General features: G+C 58.0%; 2 protein-coding genes across 4 annotated transcripts in view; one reads left to right on the plus strand and one right to left on the minus strand.

The window, feature by feature from the left end:
• Window positions 1-8,890, minus strand: part of TNPO3 (transportin 3) — a 35,469-nt gene extending 26,579 nt beyond the window's left edge. For 2 of the 3 annotated variants that reach the window (XM_075748966.1, XM_075749053.1), the window contains exon 1: window positions 8,645-8,870. In XM_075748966.1, coding sequence (XP_075605081.1) covers window positions 8,645-8,770 — 126 coding nt within the window. In that variant the 5' untranslated portion in view covers window positions 8,771-8,870. Of the gene's footprint in view, window positions 1-8,644 lie in introns of all 3 variants that reach the window. The other variant, XM_075748885.1, reaches the window with a different exon arrangement.
• A 5,841-nt stretch (window positions 8,891-14,731) lies between these two features.
• The window catches only part of LOC142600021 (uncharacterized), a 6,351-nt gene continuing 3,420 nt past the window's right edge, over window positions 14,732-17,662 (plus strand). Inside the window, exons 1-3 of the mRNA XM_075742825.1 lie at window positions 14,732-14,831; window positions 16,457-16,581; window positions 17,422-17,503. Of these exons, the coding sequence (XP_075598940.1) occupies window positions 14,732-14,831; window positions 16,457-16,581; window positions 17,422-17,503 (307 nt within the window). The remainder of the gene's footprint in view (window positions 14,832-16,456; window positions 16,582-17,421; window positions 17,504-17,662) is intronic.

Consider the following 17,662-nt stretch of genomic DNA (forward strand, 5'->3'; position numbering starts at 1 on the left):
GTCTATTCAACTTCACCCCGGGGCTCAACATTTACTTTTGATGTAAAAATTGAGCAATAAAAGAACGAGCGTAAGCCAGGAAGACAACTCAAGCCCTTGTCGTTGACCATCCAAAGGGCCTTGTCTTGACGCACCTGGCTTCTAGAGGCAGATAAAAACCGAGGCCCCACGCTAAAGCGCAGAACGTTTGCGGCTTAACGTTTACCACTGGGACGGGGTAGGAGTTGGGTATTTACACAGCTGTAACAGCAAGAGACAACGACGTGAACACGGCGAGCCTAGGGACCGTCTTCACACAAAGAAAAAACCCTCCCCACAAAACCAGTAGTACTTCTTTCAATTTTAAGCAGGTAGATGAGAAGGGGTTCGTTTAGAGATGACCGGTGTTAGAACCCCAGAAAAGTGTAATTGAAAACATTTGCAAAAAATTCAAACATATTTGTCATTGTTTTACTGGTCACTTTCTGCAGTTCCATCGCTTTTCTGCAAGGACAGACGACCGACGGGAAGCGAGTTTCACCACGCCGGTGACATCCAGAAGACAGAGACCATCAGCACTGGCAGAACGAGTACCCCACGCCCAAACCATCCACCCCCGTCCTCACACAACTCATCCACAAAAGCAGCCACGTGCCCCCACGTTAAGGCTGCTCTTCAGCACTCACGATGATGTCATCCCAGCTCTTGCACAGCCTTGATGCAAGAACCTCGAGGCAAAGAGCCTCGGCCCTGGAGCTGGGTGGAAATGGAGCTGGCAAGATGTGTCGTTCCTGGAGAGAAGAGTTGGGCAGTTTGTAGCTAGAAGGAAATTCAAGAAGAACCTCAAATGGGAGGTTGGAAACCAGAAGTGGCTCTCAAACCTGAGTAACGTTGCATCTTCTGCTCAGAAGAGGATGCACTGCCCAAGAGGCAGAAGGGTTTTAGGCAGGAGGACACATCTACCAGCCTTGGCACAGAACTGCTTCCCCAGCTCCAGTTGTGGGCCCAGTCCCCACCAGAAATCTCCAGGAGAAAAGGGACCATCGCCTTCCCTGCAGATTCCTCAGCTGTCCCCCAACCCATGTAGAAGGACCTCTTGCTGGTACCACAGCACCTTCTGGCCCCAGAAATGTACAGTGACCATCCATAAGGGAATGGCCTCACAGCAGCTGATGTTATGGCTCCTGAGGGACGTGGCCAATTCCCACCACTAACTAACGGAAGCGACTTCAGCTCAGCTGATGAGACCCTGGAGACAGCAGAGATGGAGAGAGGGCAGTGAAATGGGCACCACGTATTTCGAAGGATGAGAGTTGGACAAAGAGATGAAGAATTGCCTGGACATTTGAGAGCTGCCATCGTTTGATGGAGCGTGGCAGGAAGCATCCCAGAAAACCTGTACTTGGCTTTCACCAGCCTGAGTCTGACGACAGACAAGGAACCTGCAGAAGCACTTGCCGTGTCCCTTCAGTGCGGAACGCGAGGCACCAGAAGACTCGAGATGTGAATTTTCTCAAATTCATGGAGTTCGGCTACGCACATCTAACCAAAGGACACGCTGCCCCAGCTGCTCTCCAAGCTCCGAAACCAGTTTAGATCTAGATGGCCACCAGAAACAAGCAAGTTCCACCTGAATTTAATCTCCTACTACGGAGCAGGAGGCCACGAGTAAGAGGGAGGGATTCAGTGCTGTATTACGTTGGGCGTCAATGTTGGAGAGAGTTCCTAACAGCTCGACTTTGCTCATTCCAGCCAGAAACCTTCAATGACAAATAAGTCTCTCTGGAGAAGGCACCTTGGGAAAAAGGAGTGTCCAGTCCATTCAATCCCAGCTAGCGGAAGAGTTACTCGCAGAACAGATCTTCCAGCTGTACGGAAGCCGAAGCACCAGCCAGAGGAGCCTTAAATTTTATGGATCCTTTTTAGACAAAGGCTGGCTTGAGTCATAAAGCTGGGAAAACAGGAGAGGCTTCATGCTTGAAAGGCAGCCACAGAGTATTTCACTTACACCTCGACCTTCTGACAAAGAGCTGTTTCCATTCTTCAGTCAAGTGGTAGATATGTCCAAGGTCATCAAGCCAAGACAGTTGGCAAACCTCTCAGCTCTCTCCAGGGTCTCATACAGGCTTTTGAAGGACGGTTCTAATGAACATCACCATGTTGAGCTCAAGCAATCCTTAGGCAAAGAGAATGCACTCCAAGTCAAGTCTTCTGCTCAACAAGACTTTGAAGATGATTCAAGAGCTCCAGTAAAGGTTAGGTATCTTCCAGTGGACAGCCCGGCAGACAGACTTGTTTGTTATCCAGAAAACAGATGGCAGCTTGCATGCTGGAGATGTGGTTTCACTATGAGGCCACAACTGGCGACAGAGTCCAGCAAAGATCCCCGAAATCTCTCTCCTTCTCCAGCACACCAAATTTAAGGAAGAAATGGGCCTATTCAATGCCAGTCTGAGCAACAGGTACCAAAACACCACAGAGATGAATTATGAGTCGTAGGTGCTGTGAGAATCAAGAGCTTCTAGCTCAAAAGGAAAGTAGGTGGTGGGCCTTTTGGTAAAACCTTGCCGCAGAGGCAGCATTTCCTCCTGAATTTCCGCCAACACGTTTATCTTGCGTTTTCCCCCCCGCCCCAAATTCTAATCTCAGACCCTTTCCTGGAAAGGATTCAACTGCTACCATAGGCAATCTTTGGCAGGGAGGATTTACATCGTAGGAAGAAAGACTTTCATAAGACAGCAGAAAAACCTAAAACTCGGAATCACAGAATAACTGAGGTTGAAAGCAGTAGTCCTGGAGGTCTCTGCTCAAACCCTCTGCTCAAAGCAGAAGCAATTTAAGTCAATCCCCTCCAGGGCAGTTGCAAACGTCTCCAAGAATGGAGACCCCCTCAACCCTGGTCTCTGTTCCAGGGTTGATCTGTCCTAATGCAGCCCAGGGACAATTTGGTCTCCTAAACCCCAAACCACAACGTTGCTTTCCAACTGGTCGTCCCAAGGCTGACCCACCGCACGGGGGTTTTGCATCCTGGGGAAAGGACTTTGAATCGGCCTTTGCTGAACTGCCCGAGGTCCCCGTGAGCCCATTCCTCCACCCACCGAGGTCCCTTGGAAAAGCAGCCCTGCCTCCAGACTGCTCCTCCAACTTGGAACATCATCCGTGAACTTGTTGAGGGTGCACCTGTCCTATCATCCAGGTGATTAAGACCTTCAGCACTATCCACACTTCCTATTGACCCCTGAGGAATGTCACTTGCAACTGGCCACCAGCTGGACTTCAGGTCGATGACCACTACTGCTTAAGCCCATGACTGGAAGAGTTTCGCAACCACCAGGACCATATCTCTCCACTTTGTCCACTGTAGGACACCACGCTGAAAGCCTTGTTAAACACCAAGGAACAGGACATCCACCGCTCTCCTCATCCACCACACCAGCCATCTTATCGTAGGAGGCTGCTTGGTTGGTCAGGAAACACGTCTTCTCCACTGACAGTCCAGAAGACACATTGTTCTCTCTTCCGAAGGGGATGTCCAGACGTCCCTCCGCAGGAAGCACTCATGCACGATTGCCCAGTACAACTGGCCAAGTGCCCCAAAAGACACAAACCCCCATCAAATCAAGGCCAGCATCCACGTCCTTGGGTGCTGGGGTAACCAGCGACCAGCATTCTTGTGAATCTGGGGATTTCTCATTTATACTGGTTTGCTGGTAACCCGGATCACCAATTTTGGGTCAGGCTAAAGCCTTGTTGACCAGAACGGTTTGAGCGGTGGCCCCACCACCGCTGCCATGGGACCAGATCTAAGCTCAAAGCCTGCTCTGAACAGCGAGGTGGACTGGAGACCCTCAACGGTGCCTTTTCCCATGATCCTGTGATAATATTTCAGGCAGGGAAGGGGAAAAATTAGCCTGACGCTCTTGATCCACGCGGCCTGCGAGCAGCTCACCCACATCTCCCGCACCACGCAGCAGCGAGCTCGGGGTTACCGTGGTAGAGAGGCCGCAGTTCCCCAAGGATTCTCCATCCTCCCGCACTCCGACCTTCCCTTAAAATGGTTTGGGAAAGGATTCCACAATTACTATCCTTCTACCCAATATTATAATTACATTAACTTTAGGGACAGATCAAAGGAAATCCGTATCAGAATTAGTCACTTACGTGAACCCTGTCTGGCTACGAGCCACATACAATTTCCGCCTCCTAGAAAGCGCTTTATGAATCAACATTAAATCATAAACCAACCTACACTTAATCCACACCGAAAAAACCCAACGCACCGGCTCGCAGCTGCTTATCTGCACCGCACGTTTAACGAACGCTCTGCTCCAAAGACAAACTAATGAAGAAACAGTTAAGAAATCAGGATCAGAAAGCCGAGCAGACCCGAAACAAGCGTGAACCCTAGATTGGGTATGACTCTTCGGCATCAAAGAAACTCCCGACGAGTCTGGAATTGCCTTTACGCAACTCCAAACACACCGTGTAGGTTCGCTGGTTGAATAATCCTCGAATTCTGGGGTTTAGGTAAATTTTTACCTACAGCTGACCTCTTCAGCGCTGTACAACACAGGCAAGCTCACAACCGCTCTTCGAGACACTCCGTTATGGCATGCCTCGTTCCCCTGAAATAATTAGCAGTTAAAAGGCAAGAAACGATGCTGCAGGGGGAACAGATGGACAAATCTGAACCATCCAACCAGCGACCTTACCGACACCTCTCCGCAGTGTGCCATCAGCGTGCGATGATCATCCTGGCCAACAGCACGACCTTAAGACAAAATCACGACTCCAGAAATGCAAAAAAAATAGCGGCAACCCAATCCCGGAAGCCCATCCAAGCAGCAAATGATACAGAACTAACCGAGACCGAACCACTCAAATACAAAACAGGCACAAACTGTGCCTCTAATCAAGCACCATCATGGCTGATAACGAATATTTAAGAAATATTCGATGACAAGCGTCATTTGCAGAGATGGTTTGAGAGCAGAAGAGGTCATACCTTCAATAAAGCTGATGTCTTGCACACCGCGTCTCAGGAACACATTGTTAAAGAGAGAGGAGAAGGGGTGAAGGGTGCAGGAAGGGAGCAAAGGCGTTTTTATTTTCCATTTTCCTCTAAAAGCCACGGCCCAACGCGTGCGCCCCACCAGCAGGCTTCTGCCCCCGCCACTCACCGCTGCTACGGGCGGGACACGGAGCTCTCAGGATGGAGGGTAGCACGATAACTTCCATATTACACACTTACAAACTCCATACACATTATACCTCTATTTTATACCTCTGTATAGGAGTACTTGCACCTTCAACAGTGCCTGCTGCAACGGCTAACGAGTTGTATTAGGAGGAAAGATCTTAATTTCAGGAACAGCCTTTCAACCTGAAAGCGAGCTGGCCGGCTCCCGCTGCAGCTAAGGCTGCGATTTATGTTTGCCTTCACGGGAACAGAGGAATGCAGCTACTTAAACATCTAAGTTTAGTCTCTCCGCACAAAAAAAATACCAAGCAGAAAGACCTTTCTTTTCCAACGTACCTTCCAGGCACTGGCTCCAGCGAACGTCCCACGACCATCGATCAGCAGAACGTCTCAGTGGCGTGTCCCGAATCCTCTTACCGTGTTCCACAACACGTGCAAGAGGAGTTTCCTGCTTTTGAACTCTGCTTTGCCGCAGGCAGCGCTAATCCTGCCGCACCACGCCACGCCGAGCACTGAGCTAGCGCTGCTCGTTAAGCACAATTCCCCCACCCCGTCTCATAAAGAAGCAGCCGAAGCTTCTGTTATCTTCTTCTTTATAAAAAAAAAAAAAATGTTAAACGAGACCTCAGCCATCAGCTACCTGCAGCTTTATACCCTCGATTACACGCAACACTTTTATCACAAGTTTCCATTTAAGCACAGGTATCGGACAACCTCATCCCTGCAGGCAGAAGCTGCTACAAGAAGCAGCAGAATATTATCTGCGGTCCCAGGCAGTTGCACCACGGCCGGGGCAGCCCACGCTGCCTTCCACGGGGTTAAAACCACGCACGCCAACACCACGGGGGTGATCCGGGCTGCCTCCTTAACCAACATCACCTCTCTGAGCACTCCTTATCTTCCCGTACGGATAACGAGCAGAGCTGGATAGCCCCCAGGCCTTGGGCAAGTCACGTTTGTTATCTGTTATGATGTTAATGCTATCAAAAGCGCTCCCCTTCCTCCGTTTTGCGCCTGAAATTTGAATTAAACTCAGTAAAGGGTAGTTTAAATAAGCTGAACACGCTGAATGAAATCAGGCTGCGCACCCAGAGCACCCAAAGGTCTGGAAAATAACCGGAATGAATCCTTAGACCCGGTAAATAAATCTGTGGAAGGATCAGGCTAAATAAGCACAAATCAAAAGCGAGAAGTAGAAATGCTGTTAAGCTGGAGGCGAGCTAGCTCGCCGCTCACATTTAAAACACCCTTGCAAGTACAACAGAGCCAGCGCAGAGCTGGAAGGGGATTTCTGAAGGCGTTTCTCTTGAGAAGAGATAGGAGAGAGAGATTCCTCCCTGAAAAGCAAAGGGATCCCCTTTGTTTTCTGGTACGAGAGCTGAGGTGCTTCACTCGCACTTATCTGCACGGCCGGACAAAAGGAGCCGCGCAGAGAAACTCTCTGCTCAGCCACGGGAGACCCTGCGACAGCCAGAGCCAGCCGAGGGGAGCAGCGCAGAGACGCCTCGGAGAAACACAAAGGCTAAAGCCACGTCAGGGCATCTGTGGTTTATATTAAAAACAACCTGGGCGACACAGATAAGAGCCCACAGAAAGCACAGCGCAGCAAAACAAACCCCACGGCTCTGCGCAGGCAGAGAGATCCCAGCCTTACGGGTGGTCGGGGTATTAAAAAAATAAAAATAAGCCCGAAATCCTTCAAGGTCTCCTTTCCACGGGGTAGTTTGTACCAAGCGTGGGCAGCCAGAGCGCAGCCCGCAGAGCTCTAACGCAGAGGAACCACCTTCGGCCTCCCGTTCGGGGGAAATCCATCTTCTTCATCCTGCCGCATCCCTCACCCACCCCCGATTCTCCACTCTGCCCCAAAGGCTGACCAGAAACTCCTCTAAGTACGTTACAAAATGATTATCTACCCCGCGTTAATTACGGCATCGTTAACTCCTCTAATACAGCACAGAAGCGGAGTCCTGGGACTGTTCCTGGCCTCGCGGGGGGGCCTCACCCAGCAAACCCCGAGCGTCCGCTGCTGTCACCGCAGGTTTGGGGCTGTTTCTGGAACAGGAATCATCCCTGAAATAATCAGCCTCGTCTTTTGACTGAAACGAGATCTTCATACGGGCACAACCGCAGCCGGCGGCGCTCAGACCCGCCAAAGAACCGCCGCGGGCTCAGACCCGCCGCCAATCGGCGTTGAGCCCCGTCGCGGAACCCAAATTCTCCCCAAGGTGTTTTTTAAAGGGTGAGGTCCCCGTCCCAGGGGGGCAAACGAGGAAGGTGGCTGTCTAAATACACACGCGCACGACTGATGGGCTTTTCCTCGCTTAGCGGGAGAGCTGCGGAAAGAAACGCTGCTGCGAACTCTCGGGGTAATCGGGGATGTAACTTGGCGCGGCGTACTCAAATAAATTGAGGGGGAAAAAAAAAGGGGGAAGTAATATGAGTTTGTGGTAACAAATGGTCTAAAGATTTACCAGCCAGTGGGAAGCTGACGGAGGTCGGGAGGGCGCTGAGGGAGCCGAGCGGGGGAACTCTCGGCTCCTCCGCAGGATTCAGGCTTGGAGATAACCAGAGCGGTGAGGGGGGACGGGAGACTTCGTCCTCCAGAAGTCACGGCACGCGAGATAAAATTAATTGGGCTTCTCCTAGGAGAGCATCGGTGACCCCCAAAGATTTTGGGGGAAGAGCAGAGGAGGGAAAGCGCGTACCACGGTGCCACAAAGGGCACCGGTAGAAAAGACGAGAAGAAACGACGGGCCTTGGGGAGGAGAGAAAACGAAGTCACCCCAGCCCCACCACCGAGAGGGAACAAACCCGTTTCCACCAAGACAGTGTGAGGCCAGAAAACACCCACTGCCCCCCAAATTTAGTCTTACAGCTCAAGTCTGGGGGGAAGGAGCTCGCCATCCGTGGCTCACAGCCTCCGGAGAGGGGGAACGGAGCTTCGGCTCCGTCACCGATCCCCTCCGACGCCTTCGGCCTCTCCCGCGGGCACCGGGCCGGGAGGGCGATGCCTCCCCTCCGGCTCCCTCACCTCGGGCGGCAGGAGAAGGTCGGGGTGAGCCCCAAATTTTTTCCCCCCAACACCTCCCGGAGTCGCTTCCTCCTTCCCAGCCGCCGCGAGGGCTGTGCCAAACACGTCAGCCCGTCTTTCCTGTTATTAAAAAAAGAAAAACCGCGGAGGGAGCTGACAAAGGCCGGGCCCGGGGCTCCCCAAAGCCGCTGGGAGGGCGGCGTTACCTCAGCACCCCCCTGCCCCGCTCCGGATGGAGCCCCGGGGAGCGGCCCGCGGCGGAGCTGGGCCTCCCCGCCGGGTACCGGGTACCGAGGAGGCGCGGCCGGACTCCGGGGGAGGGGTAGGGCGGAGGAGAGTCACCCGGCCTACGGCGGGCCCGAAGGCGGCGGCCGCCGCCCCCCCCCCCCCCCATCCCGTCCCGTTCCATCGCCCCGTTCCCCATCAGGCCTCACCGATCGCTGGAGCTCGCCCAGCCAGCAGCTCGCCCGTTCCTTGCCGCTGGGATCGGGGTCGTGGTAAAGCGCCTGCACGGCTTGATAAACCACCTGCAGGCTGGGTTTGCCCCCGCCGCCCTCCATGGCCGCTCCGCCGCCGCCCCCTCAGCGCCGCCCGCCGCTGCCGCCCGCCGCCATCTCCTCGCCCTGCGCGCTCCGGTACCGGGACGGGTTGGTGCAACCTCACGGCGGGTCCCCCCCGGAAACACGCGGCCACCGACACGCGCGTTCCGCTTCCTTCCGTTCCTCTTCTTTCCTTTCCGACTCCTCCCGTTCCGTCCCGCTCACGTTTCGTTCCGCACTGGCTCCGCTTTAAACCGGCTCGCTTCGGTTCGGTTCGGTTCGGCCCAACGACCTCTCGCTTGGTTTCAAACGGTGTCGCTAATCCCGCCCGGAACGGTTCCGCTGGGGTTTCCGGGGGTGCGACGGGCAAAGCGGCCCGGGTGTGCCCGGCCCCACGCGGAAGGGACGCGCCCGCCGCGGCGGGAAGGAGCCCCCGGGCCCCCCCGGGCCCCCCCGAGCCCCCCCCCCCCGGGCCCATCGCCCTCAGCTGGTCCGGTAGCCCGGCCGGGGGGGGCCGCCACACCCCCCCGGGCCCGGTAACCGTCCGCCCCGGTCCTGGTGCCCTGGGCGTGCTGGGACCAGTCACCCCGGTCCGCATCGCCCCCCCGCCCCGGTGCCACCGGCCCGGCCCACGGGGGTCTCATCATGGGCCCCCCCCGGTGCCACCGCCACCCGCACTGGGGTCCATCACCCCCCCCCGGTCCCACAGGCCCATCCCCACGGGGGTCCCGTTGCCCCCCCGGTCCCACCGGCTCCCCCCACCCCACGGGGGTCCCATCACCCCCAGTCCCACAGGCCCATCCCCACTGGGATCCCACCACCCCACCCCATGGGGGTCCCATCGCCCCCCCAGTCCCCCCACGCCACGGGGGTCCCATCGCCCCCCCAGTCCCCCCACCCCACTGGTGTCCCATCGCCCCCCCAGTTCCACCACCCCACGGGGGTCCCGTTCCCCCCCCCAGTTCCACCACTCCACCCCATGGGGGTCCCCTTGCCCCCCCAGTCCCCCCACCCCACCCCACGGGGGTCCCATCACCCCCACAGGCCCATCCTCACTGGTGTCCCATCACCCCCCCAGTCCCCCCACCCCACCCCATGGGGGTTCCATCACCCCCCCAGTCCCCCCACCCACCCCACTGGTGTCCCATCGCCCCCCCAGTCCCCCCACCCCACCCCATGGGGGTTCCATCACCCCCCCAGTCCCCCCACCCACCCCACTGGTGTCCCATCGCCCCCCCAGTCCCCCCACCCCACCCCATGGGGGTCCCCTTGCCCCCCCAGTCCCCCCACCCCACTGGTGTCCCATCGCCCCCCCAGTCCCCCCACCCCACCCCACGGGGGTCCCATCGCCCCATTCCCTTACCCCGGCCCAGCGTGCCCCCGTTATTCCCCCCGCTCCCCAATCCCACTCCCCCTTCCCACCTCCGTTCCGGCCCCTGGGGTCCCCGTGTCCCCCCATCCCATGGGATAGCTCAGCACCATCCTGCGTTCCACGCCCGCAGCCCCACGGAGCCTTCTGGGGGTTTTGTTATTTCGGAGAGGGGCCGCCCCACGGGATTTACCCCCCGGAGCCCTCGGCCCACCACAAACTGGGGGGAGATAACGAGACCTGGGGGTGGGACGGACCCCGTGGAAGAAGACAGGAGCGTGGCAGGATGCTCGGGTGGTGCTGAGCGCGATCTCTCCCACCCGTGCGCAGAGCTCCGGCACCTTCCACGGCCGGAACACCGGGATATTCCACCGGCCGGGGTCCCTTTGGGTTAATCCGGACCTTTTTTTGACCCCTCTCTGGTACTGGGAGGAGCAGCGAACCTGCGGGGCAGCGGCACAGCACCCGGGGCTTCTCCCTGCCCCGCTCCCTGCCTTCACGCCGCGGGCAGGATGCGACCCCGAGCCCCGGGGGAAGGGGCTTCGGCTCCGCTTTACCCCGCTGCCCTGCGAGACGCCCCGGACGGGGGGTGCTGCTCCTTCTCCTGCTCCCTCCTCTGCCCCGGCCGGCTGCGTCGATGGGAGGGGGTCACATCCAGACCCCAATATCCCATCGGGGACCCACCACGAGCCGCGCTCCTCCGGTCCCGCACTCCGGCTCCGAACACGGCCGCAGGGCTGATCCAACCCCAAATTTGGTACGAATTTGGTACAAATACCAACTCTGGGGGTGAGACCGGGGCCCCCGCTGGTAAAACTGAGGGGTCTGGCCCAAAAAAGACCCCGACGGCTCAGAACGAGACCCAAACCGGAGCCGTCCGTGGGGTCTCCTGGAGAAACAGGGTTTGGGACAGGCCGTACGGGATACGTGCCGGTTATTGTATAATCCACGTATATATCCAGCGTGGATACCGTAAAATCTGCCGCCTTTCTGTCACAGGCCGTGCCCAAAAGTGACGCACGCACGTGAGGTCATGTCGGCCCCGGAGCCCCCCTGCCCGTAGGATGGAGGACGGTGGGGTGTTACCCAGCAAACTCATTCCCCGCGTAACTCCCCTGTCCGTAAACCCAACAAATCCCACTGGAACCGGGGCGGTGATGGTGTAGCAACGTCTAGACGGCATTTTAACGGGAGGAGGTTCCTCCGATAAGGTCTGCAGAAGGTGTAACCACAGCCCAGCCCGTCAGGAAGGGAGGAGGGCCTTCATCCCTTGAAACCCAACCAAACGGTTTGATTTTGTGGCAGGTGACGTATTCCCTCCCACACCTCAACCCAAGCAGAGGTCAACCCTTCGATGAGAAGGAGCTCCTGCAACTCCCAGGCCACGGCCCAAAGATTCATGGAGATCCCTTCAGCCCAGGTAGGGGACTCGCAGAAGGGCGATGCCAACAGGGATTTCGGCAACGAGCTCCCAAGAAAGCCCAATGAGTTTCCGTATGGTTTGGGTCAACCTCGAGGTGGCAAGGTTCCCCGTTGTGGTGGTCACCATGGGATGAACTTCTACTGGCTCCTTCCCTGTTGGCTACCGGACCCATTGCTGGAGATGCACCCTCAAAATAGGCACCCCGTTCCCCATCCTTGGAAGATGGGGAGAGTCCGCTCCTGCTCCCCAGGGAGTCCCACAGCCCAGCGCAACCCAGAAGATACTCATGGCACACCGTGACTGGGCCAAGGGGCCACCTGGGACACGAAGGCTTAGTCTGATGACGCAGGTCTAGGGCACGGATCGGGGATCCAGGTGGAATCACCGAGCAGATCCCTTGTCCGAAGGACCTCGAAAGCTTTGATGTTGATCTCCCACGCAACGCACTCACCCTCCCCACCTCCAATGGCGTGATGGTGGGCTGCCTACGTGCCCGCCTAGGACAGCCTGAGGGATGGGAGATACTTGTGGTCCTCGTGGCAAGTCAATTTTATAAAATATGCTCCCGAGAAATGGGAATGGACTTTAACGGGGCTAGAGATTGGCGGTGGTTTAGGTATGGGCCACCCACGCCCTCGAGCTCCTGTGAAATCCGTCACGTTGAGATCAGGCCCATCGTTTGCACACCAGCAGACAATGGATCCCACTCAAAAATAACGATGTACGGAGATGGACTGAAGCTCAAGGAATTTGGTGGATCTTCCACATCCCTCATCATCCCCAGCCCGATGGTTTTCCTGAATGAGCTTCTTAAAACTCAACCACGACTTGGCGCTCAGGCCAGTAAGTCCCAAACCTCGACCAGCTCCTGCCCGTATCACAGGTGGCAACGTCACCTTGATGGTGTGGTCACTGCTGCAGGCAACTGGTAGACTGTGGCTGGTCTTCATTGTCCAATCTGGAAAGCTTTTGATGGCAACCATGGCGTGACCTCAACTTCGAGTATAGATGATGATCATCAGTTGTCTGTTGGACGAACTGTCTGGGTTAATCATCTGCAATAAGACCGTTCTCCTTCCAAACACCTCTTTGAAGCTCCACGTGGAAGGTGGTCAACCATCAGGGAAAGGAACATCTCGCGTCTTCCCTGGATCCTTGGTCCGCCCTTATTCCTCACCCCCATCGCTTGTTTGGCAATGAGCCCGGAGTCAAACCCAACGTGTGGGCAACCAGGAGCACCAGGCTAAGCAGGGCTTTGGGGGGAAAACGCCTTTAATTTCCTTTCCCTCTCGTCATCGTTACTGTGTAATGATTAGGTCACGTCTAGTAACGACAATAATGCTCGTTCCCTTCTCCCAGAGATGGGCCGGCACTCGCATCATTCAATTTACGAACGCGATTTCTCTGGTGGCTAACGAATCGGGTCGTTGGGTTGCTTCACCACCGTTAGATGTCGAACGCGGGTCAGCAGAACCTGCCCCCAAAGCATCCCGGTATCAACCTCGTTTGGGGTAATTACTGCCCAGCACCCCAAATCATCCCCTGCGGCCTTTGGAAACGTTAGGATGCCCCAGGGCACAAATTCAGCCTGGGCGGGGGAGAGGAGCCCTGGTAATTACACTCGGCGTTGCAATCACACCCAACGTAAATGGGACAAACGAGCACCAGCTCCTGATGATCCTCACCTGGACACCTCATGGACCTCTGATAATTACCCCCCAATTACAAATGATGATATTTCTGGTAATCTGCCACTCCGGCATCTGACACGGGGCGTTGATTACAAATTGCCAAAGGTACGATAATTCAATCGGCCCTAATTTTCCCCAGTTTACGGAGTAACGGTTGGCTGAGCACTAACGATGATTGGGACAGGCGTGGCCCAGAAGACGTATCTGCCTGTAGAGATCACAACCCCTTTCGGTCATTCCAGTTACGTCCTTAACGACATTCAATCGCTCTTCCAACCCACGGCATTGGCTTGGCCAACACTGTGACGACTCCAAGCAAAGCTGGTGGCCCACCATCTTCAACACCTGGGTGACGCTGGCTTGGTGGCACCAAGGCCTACCAGATCCTTCCCCATGGTGGGCAGGTGCCTGCACCACGGCGCTTCTTGATCCCTCTCTGTTTCAATCCCAAAATTTAAGATTTAACTTCCAGCACAACCATCACCTTGTACGTGACAAGCGCAGAGACTCTCTTCCAACCTGGAGATGTTTGCGTGCTAATCAACACCACTCCTTGGTTTTCCGCTAACGAATCTGACCGAATCGAACACCACGTAAACGCCACTCAGCGGCCGGTCTGTACCCGTCACCAGGAGCCATCCCCGCTCGGGGGCTGCCGCTGACACCAGTTGACACGCGGCCACGGTGTTGGCCACCAGACCTGGGAGCACGGGCACGGCGTGGTTTAGTGACGTGAAGTCTCCTTCTAGCTGTTGGCGTGGTGGGGCTCGGGGTACGGCTTGTATCGGATCGCTCTTATAGTGATGGGGGCGGTACCCTCGTGTCTTAATTAACGAAAATTAACGACCCTCAGCAGTCACAACAGCATTGGGCATGATGTGGACAGGTCTCCTCCACTTCAAGCATCAGGAGGCCAGAGGGATGGTGTGGTCTCTGTCCTGGTGACCCAAAGGACACCGTGATCTCACTCCTGGTGACCCCATGGACGCTGTGGTCTCACTCCTGGTGACCCACATGGACGCTGTGGTCTCACTCCTGGTGACCCACATGGACGCTGTGGTCTCAGTTCTGGTGACCCCATGGACGCTGTGGTCTCAGTTCTGGTGACCCACATGGATGCTGTGGTCTCACTCCTGGTGACCCACATGGATGCTGTGGTCTCACTCCTGGTGACCCACATGGACACCGTGGTCTCACTCCTGGTGACCCACATGGACGCTGTGGTCTCACTCCTGGTGGCCCTCGAGCACCTGTAGACCGAGGGATGGAGTGTTGGAGCTGCCGTAAAGGCGACCCATGGAAAACCACCATCCGAGGAGGATTCCCGCTGGCCTGGGCACCTGGAGCATCCTCAACCAACACAACCAGGAGCCGGGCACATCCTTGACGAGGACAGAGCAGAGACACCGTGACAACGAACCGGCCAGCTGGGAGAGCGGAAGCCAGCATCTCAAAAAGGTGGTGACACCCCAAAACGGCAGAGACACCCCAAAACGATGATGGCACCTCAAAATGGTGGTGGCACCTCAAAATTCAACGCAGCGTTAGATGCGTCCATGGGAGTCGTTAATCCTACGTGCCCTGGTTGCTTCACCTGCGGTAACGTGGACTAGCCGGCGATGTTCCTTCTATATTTACTTTTCTGGTAGTAAGTTTGTAGTAACTCCTGCTCGTGCTTTACTCCTGCATGGTGAGCTGTAATAGAGAAATGACAGATTACTACGAGTGATTACTACGAGCAATCTGCATCATTGCTCTTACTCTGTATCATTACCGCCACTACTACTAGTAGTAGTTACTAATACCCGTAGCATTTTATATACGCACACGCATTCGCTTTCCTAGTGGTAATTTTGTAGTGACTGGTAGTAGGTCGGGAGAGAGAGAGAGAGACAAAATTCTTGTTCTGTTCTATTACTTTATTCTAATTTATTCGATGCTTTTATTCCCTTCCATGGTTTGTATAAGACAGAACAAATAACCCGACAGCCCTTTGGGTGCTGTGAAGTGACAGAATTTGTTGATATTTGGGGGGGAACGTAAACCGGTAGAAGCGTCTGCTCTGCGTGTGGTGCCCGCGCACGCACTACGCAGGTTTTGCTATTTTAAACGTATTTGGGGTTTTTCGCGGTGGGGTGAGACGGGAGCTCCCCCCCCCCCCCCCCCCAGCCCCGCGTGTCCTCGTGTCACACGGAGTCCCGAGCCCCCCCCCCCGGGGCCGTGGGGACACCCCGTCACCTCCTGCCCTGCCCCGTCGCCCTCGTTAGCGCTAACGAAGAGCTGGCGCTTCTCCCCTGCGGGGCAGCGCGGGGGGGGGGGGGGTCCCCGGCTCTGGGGGGGGTCCTGGGCCCCCCCTCCCCCCCCCCCCCCGCAGTGTGTGCCCCGAGACCCCGCGTGGGGGGGCTGCACCCATGGGTGGGCACAGCTGGGCACAGCTGGACGGGGCACAGCTGGGTGGATGGGGCACAGCTGGATGGAGGGGGCACAGCTGGGTGGAAGGGGCACAGCTGGATGGAGGGGGCACAGCTGGATGGGGCACAGCTGGGTGGAGGGGCACAGCTGGACTGATGGGGCACAGCTGGATGGAGCACAGCTGGACGGATTTGGGGCACAGCTGGATGGAGGGGGCACAGCTGGATGGAGGGGGCACAGCTGGATGGGGCACAGCTGGGTGGAGGGGCACAGCTGGACTGATGGGGCACAGCTGGATGGAGCACAGCTGGACGGATTTGGGGCACAGCTGGATGGAGGGGGCACAGCTGGACAAATGGGGCACAGCTGGATGGAGCACAGCTGGATGGATTTGGGGCACAGCTGGATGGATTTGGGGCACAGCTGGACGGAGGGGGCACAGCTGGACAGAGGGGGCACAGCTGGACGGATGGGGCACAGCTGGATGGGGCACAGCTGGACAAGTGGGGCACAGCTGGAGGGGACACAGCTGGACGGAGGGGGCACAGCTGGAGGGGGCACAGCTGGGCGGATTTGGGGCACAGCTGGACGGAGGGGGCACAGCTGGATGGAGGGGGGACAGCTGGAGGGGGCACAGCTGGGCGGATTTGGGGCACAGCTGGACGGAGGGGGCACAGCTGGATGGATGGGGCACAGCTGGAGGGAGCACAGCTGGACAAATGGGGCACAGCTGGGTTTGGCAGCAGCACATCTGGCCGACTGACTCACATCTGGCCGGGCCCCGCCCCCGCCGCTCCCTCCGGTGCCCCCAGCGCAGCGCGAGGCGGGGGCGTGGCCGGGGGCGTGGCCGGGGGCGTGGCCGGTGGGCGTGGCCACCAGGGCGGTTCCCGGGGTCTCGGCGCGGCACCGGCGGGCGGGCGGCAGCCGGGACGCCACGGTGAGGGGCGCGGGGCTGGGCGGGGGGTGCCCTCCCCCCCCCCCCCCACTTCCCCGGGCGGTAACGGGGGCGAGGGGCGCTGCCGGGGCCCGGAGCATCCCGGGGGGCGGCGGAACGGCGGCTGCTGCCCCAGCCCCTGCCCCATAGACCCTGCGGCCCCTGCCCCATAGACCCTGCGGCCCCTGCCCCATAGCTGCCCCAGCCCCTGCCCCATAGACCCTGCGGCCCCTGCCCCATAGCTGCCCCAGCGCCTGCCCCATAGACCCTGCGGCCCCTGCCCCATAGCTGCCCCAGCGCCTGCCCCATAGACCCTGCGGACCCTGCCCCATAGCTGCCCCAGCCCCTGCCCCATAGACCCTGCGGACCCTGCCCCATAGCTGCCCCAGCCCCTGCCCCATAGACCCTGCGGACCCTGCCCCATAGCTGCCCCAGCCCCTGCCCCATAGACCCTGCGGACCCTGCCCCATAGGCACTGCAGACCCTGCCCCATAGCTGCCCCAGCCCCTGCCCCATAGATCCTGCGGACCCTGCCCTATAGGCACAGCGGACCCTGCCCTATAGCTGCCCCAGCCCCTGCCCCATAGATCCTGCGGACCCTGCCCTATAGGCACTGCGCACCCTGCCCCATAGCTGCCCCAGCCCCTGCCCTATAGCCCCCAGCTCCTGCCTTCCCCAGCTGTGCCCTGCCTGGCCCTGCCCAGCCCTGCCTGTCCTGCCCGCTGCTCCCTGCCCACCCCGGGTGGGTGTTCCCAGGGGTCCCCTCCCTCAGCGTTGGGGGGCTGTTTTCGGGGTGACCCACTGGTGTCGGTGCCGTGACCGCCTTCTCGGGGTGCCGCCCAGGTGGCGGGTCCGAATGCCGGCAGGATGGTGCTGGGCCCCACCGTGGCGCTCTGGGCCCTGGCTCCCCTCCTCGCCCGGGCAGGTACCCACTGGCAGCGGGGGGGGGGGTCTGGGCAGAAGCCCCCTCCCTGGGGACCCCTCCTCCGCACCCCCTTTCCTCCCTTAAACGGGGGCAACAGCGTGGGGACCCCGGGGCGCTGGGGACCCCAAAGGCCTGGGGCGAGGCTGGGCTGCGGGCAGG

The sequence above is a fragment of the Balearica regulorum genome, chromosome 1 (assembly GCF_011004875.1).
Source record: "Balearica regulorum gibbericeps isolate bBalReg1 chromosome 1, bBalReg1.pri, whole genome shotgun sequence".
Classification (NCBI taxonomy): Eukaryota; Metazoa; Chordata; class Aves; order Gruiformes; family Gruidae; genus Balearica; species Balearica regulorum.